Below are 9,827 nucleotides of genomic sequence, written 5' to 3'. Positions count from 1 at the left end.
TTTTCATTCCTGTGTTGGTAATAGGTTTTAGTAACCTTAAGATTTTTCAATTTGGCGGCTATTTTGGTGATGTTGACAACAGAAGTTACACAGGAATTAACGTACGGTAAATCTGCTTAAACTCAGTTCAATTTCCAACAATAGTAATCGTCTGTGTGTTGCCTCTGTCTGATTTAAAACCTTAATTCGGTCTTTAGCGAGTTAAAACTCCTTCAGTTTCAATACTGAATCAAAAAGCCCCACAGTTTAAGAGACTGAGCAGTGTTTCATTTGAAGGATATAGGCTCAGCCAGTTTCCGATAGTTCCTCAAATAGAACATTTATTGCATTATATCTCAGTGTGAGAGATTTTTCTTTTTATAGACTTCGTTCTTACGATTTAACGAGATCTTGCTTCCATTTTAATCTCTGAAGGGATTAAAAGATTTCCTACAGAATTTAGTTTTATTATAGCACTGATTTAAATACTACTGTAGCTGAAAAATGTTAAATGGGCCAATCCCATTACCGATGACGCCTGCGGGAACTTGTTTAATGTATCATTATACATTTTTAAGGCAAACTCGTATAAAGTAAACTAAGCCCAGTGTCTTGTTGGTAGAAGAGGAAAATTGTAAACAACGAAAATCAAACTGAATACAGCACCTCAGATTTCGCAAAATGGTAAACTGAAAACTAAGAATGATAAAAATATCCAGGATAATCCGGCTAGTTATTTATACAGTACTTTATGAAGTTCCAATGCAAATTGGATAAGCCAAATAATTTGAGTTGTGTATTTGCCAAAAATTAGACAAAACCCACACCCCAAGAGAAATCACGTCGTATGCGACTATTAGCTTTCCGTGCTGCGTTGAACGCCAGAGGATCATTTACTGCAGAAGGATGCTACGAGAAATACACTAAACTTGACTTTTCAGCTAAAATGAATGTTAACAAACAACGTTATAAAGGAAACTTGAAATTGGCAACAACAGTAAAGACAAGCCTAACCTTGACGGGATACTTTGAGCTGCTAAACCCTTACAATTAATTTCCTGCATTCAAGGGTCGCGTAAAAGGCGAAGCATTAGGGCTACATTACAGTGTCAAAAGACATAAATTCATATGGCTCAGTCTCAAGTCCTTTCCTCATTTACCACAGGAAGAGCGGTTGTGTGAGCGAGTGACGTAATCCCCATTTATTTAGCGCTGGGGCATAAATCAAATCAAATCAAATCAAATCAACTCATAAACGTTTTAAGGAGACGGGAAAACCGGAGTACCCGGAGAAAAGCCTCTCGAAGCAGAGTAGAGAACCAACAAACTCAACTCAAATGCAGATGTGACGCCTCACCAGGCCCTGCTCCGGCCAAGTGACCGGTGACCTCCAAGCAAAAGCGGAGACTTGTACGAGTGTCTGTACAACAAGAGATCCGATTACAAACCTGAGATTTGTTTGTAGACAGATTTCTACCCACTTCATCAGGGAGGTGCATTTTTCTACCGAAAGACAACCCTTGCCAACTGGTGGAAGATCCTCGCAAATCCCACTAACTGTAAGAGGTATTTCTTACTCTTACGGTCATTAGACAAAATTAGATCTCTGTGTGACATCTAATGTCTGAAACGTTTACTCACAAGAACTCGGAGAAAGCGTAAAACCATAGTCCTTAGTGAAAGGTTCTTTCCGAAATGTGGTAAGGTTGAACTGCAGCCCGCGTTTCGAGCGAGTTCTTTTTGTTTATACCCTGTTTTTAACCAGAGATAGTTTTATTTAACTAATATTAAGATGGTGATAATGAGATCTTCCTTCCAATTAAGGAAAATTCACTCTTAGACAACAGACATCATCTTGAGATTATGGGGAAAGAAACTCAAACAAATCCTTATAGTTTATTTTTAAAGCCTCAATCATGATCACTATTTCAACTTATTGCTTGACTGTGCTGAGATGGAAGATGCAAAGACTGCGGAAAAAATCGCCCGATAAGGTAGCGAAAATGTCAGAACATTGCCTTATCTAATTAGATTTCTTTCTTTTACTTCAGGACTTTATACAAAGAGGAGCTAACATGCCCGGGGGAGAAAACTTTGGACAAATAGCTCAAAAAGGTAAACTGAATCGAGCCTCTTTCATCCTCGCTTACATGTTGACGTTATTAGCGCTTTCCATGAGGACACGAAATGAAGACCTTAATTAGCTGACCTTCATTAATACTGGCCATACATCCAGTGCAATGCTGTACGTCTTTCCGTTCCACTTGATTATCTCGTCTTAAGATCGAGGAGGGCATGAAGTGATTGGGCAGATATGCGGTTCTTACAGAATCAGGGCCGTGACCTTGGGGACATGCTTGTATGTGAGCACGAGGACATTCCCTTGAAAAGAAAGGAGGAATAATCGAGATTAAAGTGATGTGTTGTATTTTCAAGAACGCCATGTTTTAAATCGGGTCAATGTTAAACGATCGAACTCCATCGCATGGAGGAATTATGAGTAGCTGCAGCACTTTATGCAGTTTAAATGACATCATTAACGTCTTTTATGCACAGGGCATCAAAAGTTTTCCTCATTTTATGTTTGGGTGTGGAACGTATTATTTTGGGATTAGGCAGTGCAGACGAAAAACATCATTTTGATTTTAGTTTCGTTTGATACAGACGAGCTAAAAGTAGGAAAACTATTTATCCACGCGTGGGGCCTTACACGAATTCTGGAATTATGATTTTGCATACATTTTTTTTTCAAGTTTTGATCCCGTTCGGTAATTGAAATTGTCGTTGGTATGCTATGAGAGTTACACTTTAACACTCAAACCAGTTTTCTGGATCTAAACAGTGTTCAGGTTTTTAATCGGAAAGCTTCTTTTCCAAGGTATGAAAAATCACTCTTGCCTCTCTAAAAAAACAACGTGCAGTATGGGGCATCATGGCTTCAAGTTGAGTTTGTTTTTAGACGCATGTGATATAGAAAATTTGTTTAAACAACCCTTTTTCGATGACTTTATCCAAACTTGATACAAACTGAATCAACTTCATTGTTATATAGTGCCCAATCCAGCAGCATTGCTAGCAATAATGACAAATTTATTCCTCCACATGTCTATACAAGTTTTATAGGCAAATTAAATACGAAGTGAAACTGCTCCCCCTAAAATAACTAAGAAGCAAAGCGAGCCAGGGAGCCAGACTAAATAGCTGTCTATGAAATATAAAAATAGAAAAAAAGCTATATGAAATTTCACAAGATCATGGAGTATTAGGGCAAGGAGAGAGGCTTTTATAATTTAAAAATAATATTTGAGAGAAATTGAGCGTGAGGGACGAGAATTAAGCTGAAGTCACTTTTTCCAAAGACCGAAGAACATCGCAGTTAAAACCCTTGAGAAGAATCTATTTGAGTTAAAAGGTACGGGTATGACTCTCGTCACAGCTGAGTTCGTTTCTGAATATATTTCAGTTCTTAACTAGAAATTCTTCATTAGTCGCAGCATCATATTGCTTCACCTAGGAGAACCAATATCACAATGAAACTTACAGGACAGGGTTAAGAGATTAATTTTAAATCTTCTGGTAATGCATTAATGCAGTTCATCAGTACACTAAATCGTGTATCTTGTATTATTTAAAGAATCTTCAGGCTCTGGAGTAAAGGTGAAAGAGATAAAAAGACGCTTATATGGTTTATTGTTATTAGTCTTTTACTTTTAGGTTACCTTTGCATCGGTAATATTCTGATGGAGTCCCTAAATCCTTTTGCAAACGGGTTGCTGTCGATTTTTAGACGAGTGATCTGCAATAAAGACAATAATTGCTTTGGCATTGCGGATCAGAAGAATACTCACATACTAAATGTAAACTGGCAGCTTAATGATGAAAACAGCAACAACAACAACTCAGTCACCTAAGACTAAGTGGCATTGAAAAGGATTTATGCGTCAAACATCACTGCTAACCAAATCTTAACTCTTGAACTTTGGCCGGAAGCTGAAGCTTTTGTTTGCTGCAACAATACTGTCTCCAAGTTATGACTCAAATTTTAATGTAAAATGATGGCAACGGTTCCCCGGCTAACGGCAGCGCTCGGCAGCGTACTTCTGGATAACTGTAACGCTGTAAGGATGGCACTGGCTGAACCGAAACGATTGAAGCAGTGCATTTTGAGCTTTATACTGTTTATACAGTAGCACGGTTTTAATTTTGGTTAAATTTAATCTACTTGATTAAACTAAAAGAAATAATTGCTACTCATTGCTGATGGTAGCTTTTTGTGATGGACTTGCTTGAAGGTTAAAATCGACGCAGACTCTTTCGTAGAAATGAAGCATGTTGCTATCGACGCTTCCCGAACGAACATATTAATCACAGCTTTCATTGTATCGATGAGAAACGAACACTTTTAAGATCAAATGAAAGAGGTTCTCATCGTGCAAAGAGCTTTATAAGGAGGGGAAGCTCTTTCGTATGTGGGGAAACATCATTGTTCTTTGACAAGGTGGATGAAAATACAATGAGTAGCAACTGACTTAATCGAGGTTATTGATCTAGAAATTGAAGCCATTTGAAACCAAGCGGTTGGAAGTTGTCATGTTATTTACTTATTCGCAGTGTATACTCATAGGGAAGTCAATCCCTCATATCTTTACAAAGGCTAAAGAGATGGAGGGAAAACGTTACGGCATGTCTTTGAAAAATGATGCAAATTAAACCATCGTTGTCTTTTATTGTGATTTAGTATTATGTAGTTTCAGTTTCAAGCAGGAAAAGATGAAAGTAACACAAAGTTCAGTATGGTTTGCTCACCAGTTGGTTCTGATATGCGGTCACAGCGATGAAACTTGTCTCGGGGAACTCGAATGTTCTGACTTCTTCGGAATTAAGATCAATCACTGATGCCTTGTGGTCTTGTTTTTTGACAACGTGTACTCGAGGTTGATATTTGTGCATAGAGTTCAGGACGATCTGGTGATAAAAAATTGTTTTTTCAATTGCCTCAGTTGAAGAACGAAATGAGCGATGGTAATGAAAAATATGCAAATGGCTCTCATGAGCAAGAGCAATAAAGGAACAAAAGCAACGTGTTGTGACTTCTAAGTATGATGATTTGACCAAAATGGAACCAGGCTAACGTCCCGTCTCCAAAAATCGCACCAGCAATGAATTCCGCTCACTGGAATTCAGTTCCTGTATCATAGGCTTGGAAGATATGGCTTAGCTTCATTTATTTTTCAAATGCTCTTTTTAAGCCCTTCCCAACCAGACGTTGAGATACGAATATTGAATTTACGAGTATTACAGAAATACATCAATAACTAAGCAAGAGCTCCTTTGCTGACTGCATGCCTGTCCGACCAAATTTGAACATTGGGATTTCAGGAAATACTTCAATCGAGGATAGGAATTCGTTGGCGTCTTTCTTAAAAGTGAAAAAGGGGTTGTTTCCCACCAGATGAGAAAACGTAGAATTAGGTTAGGTCGGAGAAAAGAGAAAAATACTCTAGTCGAATCTCATCCGCTTTTGAAATAATGAATGTTATCTTCGTGGGAACAATGGAAGACAAAGGATGGTTACAGTTTGAAAAAAGCAGCCGATGTTTCACCACACGGAGTATATTTATTACTCACATCAGTTATACAACTACATACGTACGTGGCCTGGTTGATCAATTCCGTTGTTAGTGAGTTTAACTTTTTCGAAGGATATGATCTGCTTAAGCAGCTGTTCGCCAGTAAATGGAGAATCTGGATGCATGTACAATCTAACGGGCGCTGGTGGATCAGCTTTACCAGCAATAAGCCAAGTAGAGCGGTGATAGGCGTATCTGTAACGTTTCTCGTCCACAGGTACAATATCCATGAGCACCAAGTAGTTGGCTTTTGAGTCGACACCATTTATTGACACCTTAAGAGTCGGAAACATCCTCCTTGGAAAGAAATAATCACTTAATTAACGGAGGGATTATTGCTCACTTTCGCACATTTTTCCTTTAAAGTGTAAGGATATTAAACTGAGTATACTTTGAAAACAAATGTTATATGATCTTGGGCTGAAATGAACGAAATTTCAGTTTTAACACTAATAAATTTACGTAAGCTCCAGCTTTGAGAAACATAAACGCAGTCCTGGATTTGTTGAAAAATTTTCATAATCGAGTTCAACTGAGTTTAAATTGACCTCTCAGTGTCTAAGACTAAATAATAACAATGCTTGAAAATAATATTGATTACTTCAAGTTACTTTTCTTGTTGACGATGTAAACGGTGAACGTGTTAAAAACAATGAAAATTTCTGAAACGTGGCACGTTGTCTCTTTTCTTTAACACGTCGACAACACTGTGACACTACATCCTTCCATTTGTTGTTGTCGTCTCTCAGTGTGTTGAAGAAATGGTTTCACATTAAATCAGAGCATTGAGAATTGAAAGATGGAATGTAGTTCAAATCCGTGAACTGTCCATGTTTGTTATTGCGGTTGCGTGAAGTCTTAAGACCCTTGTGTAGATGTTCTTACGGTTTCTTCATACCTGTAGATACCTTTGTATCTCAACTAAATTTTGAGAGGCATTTCAAGAAAAAAAATCATGCTATTTTATGATCTTCCAATGATACCAATGGCTGCTATTTATTTCTCATTTTCGTGGAGGCAACCTCTCTCATTATGATGATTTATTTTAGAATTGTATGGTTTATTAAAAAGTCTTATTTAATGTTTATTTTTCTCGTGCCTGTCCTCAAATGCCCATTTTCTTGCGTATTCGTTAATAGAGGTTTGCCTTTTGATTCTAATCCATAGTTTTAATATTCTTGCCGAGTCAAGACAGCCCTGATATAATTTGAACTGGGGTACATGTTTACCCAATTCATTTGTTGGGCACTGATTTCGTACCCTCCAGTATGTCTTGGACATCCGAAGACTCAATATGTTGGACTAAGCAAATTTTAAAAATACACCATTTGCAGAACGCAAATAATCTAACTTGTATTCATGCAGTTAGAATAAAATACTTCTCGAAGACCACAAGTCTAACTACAAGTCCATTTTTAAAGGAAAACATCCAAAAACGTAGTTGCCTTTTCACTCCTTCCTATTACTGCATACTATATTTTGCATATTGTTTTCACTTTTTTCAAGCTCATTGATTTCTTCAAAAAAGTTTGCAGTCTTGAGCAAAGCACTTTCCACTGTTATCGATCATATAAAATCTGGATACTTTGGTTCAGGTGACTTTGGTTAAAGTCATGGCTGATGAAGGTCAAAAACTATTAACCTTGATCCATGGAACAAAAAAGCTAGTGATGCAGCTAATTTGTGCTACTTTGCATCCTTTTCGCCATATTTGACCCGGCTATCATCAGGGCTTTATCGGAAATATTTGAGGATAAACTGTGGAAAATAACGACAACTCACCCTGCAACATTGGTCGCACAAGAAAAATTGTGGCACAAGTTAGCTCTAATACATTGATTCGTTTGAGTGAGTCACTGTTTGGAGCTGAAAATCAAAACAGTAACATGCTATCTCTTTCGTGAGTCGGCCACGAAGCTTTCCCACAATACCTGTCAATAAGCCAATAAATAAAACACGGTGTGAAGAGTTTTGTGGTTGTCGCGATCCATGCCCAGTTCAAATCACATTATCGCGTCCGGCTGGTTGAAATGCTTATTAATACTTATTCAGTTTTTGCTGTTGACGTTTTTTTAGTTTTGTTTCAATTCCGGGCATTAAAAGGCACCGTTTATTAGTGCTCGTAACGCTTCTGTGCTCTCAGTCGCGGCACAGATTTGTACGGTTATCGAGCTTTTAAAGATGGCGTCTTTGCATTGCGGTCTGTTTTTAAAATCCAGCGGCTGTCCAAGCCTTCAGGAAATGTAAGTGAGTTCATGTTTAGGGAGAATGAGAAAAACGTCTCGTGAAAGCGAGCGTTCCGTGCGCCGCGTAACTTGACAAATTTACCTGCCAGACTTCGTTATGATCATCTCAGTGCCCAGTTCGTTAAACCGATCCCACAGCTCTCGACTTTCTAGAGTTGCTGTGACTCTTTCTATATCTTGTGAGAGTTCAGAGACTTCATAAGAAAAACCTGTTGGCTTTGGTGCTTTTGCAAAAGTATGGTCTCCGTCACTGTCCTGGTTCAGCTTAAATCTCTTTGTATCTGTAGACTCCCGCACAGCATCGTCCTCACACCATCGACTTTTCCTCGGCTTTGTTTCATCTGTGGCTGAAGGGAAACACTAAAGCTAGCTTAAAGTAGTACTGAATCAAACCAACTAGATCGTGCTCAAATTAAAAAGTTATTAACTATCTCTAATTCCTAAGATCACTGGAAAAAGGATCTTTTTCTGAAGGTCATCTTATGTAAGGTCTTCCGTTCTTTGTTCGATGTCACCTTCACTGATTCAGTTAAGACAAACCAAGGCCTGCTGAGAACGTCACGTACAAAGCCGCATTTTACATTAAAATAACCATTAGTTTTCGCATTAACTCGATTCTGGATCTTTCAAAGACAGTTTAAGCAATCTGTTTGATCAAAGATGTTTGCTTATTGAGGCAGGTTGAACTAAGGGCAGCGTCTAGAGCAAATGTACCGGTTCCATCCGAAGCCATCAAGGATGCAATGGAGAATGCAGTGGCTTTGAAAGAGAGATGCGACTGCGGAGGGTTGTACTCAGCCATTATGGTGTTTCGCGTGAATTAACAGTTTACGACACCATTGTGTCTCCAGAAAACAGCTATTAATGAAACTGTTGATTTGATCGCTGCTTATTCTTTGTATAAGCCAATCATAACATGAGGTTACGAAGAATGTGAAATGAAACACTTTTAAAGTCATAGCTGCAAAATGGTCGTGCAAAAATTAGTTTGTGGGTGGCAGCAAAATTATTTATATTACGTGTCGGATTTTCAATGGATATATTTTAAGGTATTCTGTGCTTTATACTTGACATTTTGGATTCACGTGAAGGAAATATCACGTAGGATAACGCATGGACCAGAATAGGTCTAGACAATTTGACATGTGAATTCGTTATCTTGCTTTACCATCACCTCTGATGACCTGTACAGTTGGACAAGAAGTAACAATACACAGGATAATCTCACACGAGGAACTCAGGCTATCGGAGTATTCTTCCAACAAATGCTGAAATCGCTCATGCATTAAACTATATCGAGGAAGAACTGATTTGAAACTCTGATTCGGAAAATCCCAATAATCCTTTTTGACTGCCTTCGAAGAGTTTCAGGTTGGAAGATGAAGGAAAGACCTGGAACATTCGATGAACTGGTTCGCGTGCGCAAAACAGACAAACAATATCGTATCACTCAGTTTTTGGCCATCGTCCTCTAAAACGTTTCCGGTGGATGCTCTCTCTTACGCTCTCCTCAACAAGTCACATTTATTTCGTCATTACAAAGTAAAAAACAACCAATCGGCAATGCGATAGTCCTCCCACACTGCATAACCGGTTAGTTGGACAATCAATAGCAGTGCATTTTTTGACATGTGCCACGGGCTGTGCCACGGCCTTTTAGAAAACTATTAGACGATTATTCATTACTGAGAACAATACATTGAGAGAGATATGACTTTCACAACTAACCTGGGAACACTGGCCTTTTTCAGCCCATCAAAAACTCTAGGCACATGTGATACCTCAAAGGTGTAATCCTTCCTTTGAGATTTCCATGGTTTTAAATGTATAAAAGCATATCAGCGTTTATCAACACCATCCATCTTTTCCTTATGAAGGAATCGATCCCATTTCTGCCTCAAAAAATATGACGAATTTCCTTTCATAACCGACTTGTTTGTTGATAGTGGGTTAAATGGCAAAACTAAATCCG

General features: G+C 38.3%; 1 protein-coding gene and 1 long non-coding RNA gene across 8 annotated transcripts in view; one reads left to right on the top strand and one right to left on the bottom strand.

Annotated features, from left to right (window-relative positions):
- LOC137999895 (T-box transcription factor TBX20-like) overlaps positions 1-8,706 on the bottom strand; it is a 24,768-nt gene extending 16,062 nt beyond the window's left edge. For all 5 annotated transcript variants that reach the window (XR_011123024.1, XM_068845862.1, XM_068845861.1 and 2 more), the window contains exons 1-6: positions 8,570-8,706; positions 7,938-8,202; positions 5,633-5,906; positions 4,786-4,944; positions 3,699-3,775; positions 2,189-2,361 (exon numbers count right to left, since the gene is read on the bottom strand). Coding sequence is in view for 4 of the 5 variants with exons in the window: in XM_068845862.1 (XP_068701963.1) it covers positions 2,189-2,361; positions 3,699-3,775; positions 4,786-4,944; positions 5,633-5,906; positions 7,938-8,202; positions 8,570-8,657 (1,036 nt within the window). In the remaining variant the exon portion in view is untranslated. The remainder of the gene's footprint in view (positions 1-2,188; positions 2,362-3,698; positions 3,776-4,785; positions 4,945-5,632; positions 5,907-7,937; positions 8,203-8,569) is intronic.
- The window catches only part of LOC137999911 (uncharacterized), a 69,788-nt gene continuing 60,975 nt past the window's right edge, over positions 1,015-9,827 (top strand). For all 3 annotated transcript variants that reach the window (XR_011123029.1, XR_011123028.1, XR_011123030.1), the window contains exons 1-2: positions 1,015-1,679; positions 2,031-2,094. This is a non-coding gene — a long non-coding RNA (uncharacterized lncRNA). The remainder of the gene's footprint in view (positions 1,680-2,030; positions 2,095-9,827) is intronic.

The sequence above is a fragment of the Montipora foliosa genome, chromosome 4 (assembly GCF_036669935.1).
Source record: "Montipora foliosa isolate CH-2021 chromosome 4, ASM3666993v2, whole genome shotgun sequence".
Classification (NCBI taxonomy): domain Eukaryota; kingdom Metazoa; phylum Cnidaria; class Anthozoa; order Scleractinia; family Acroporidae; genus Montipora; species Montipora foliosa.
This window is presented reverse-complemented; position numbering and strand designations above follow the sequence as displayed.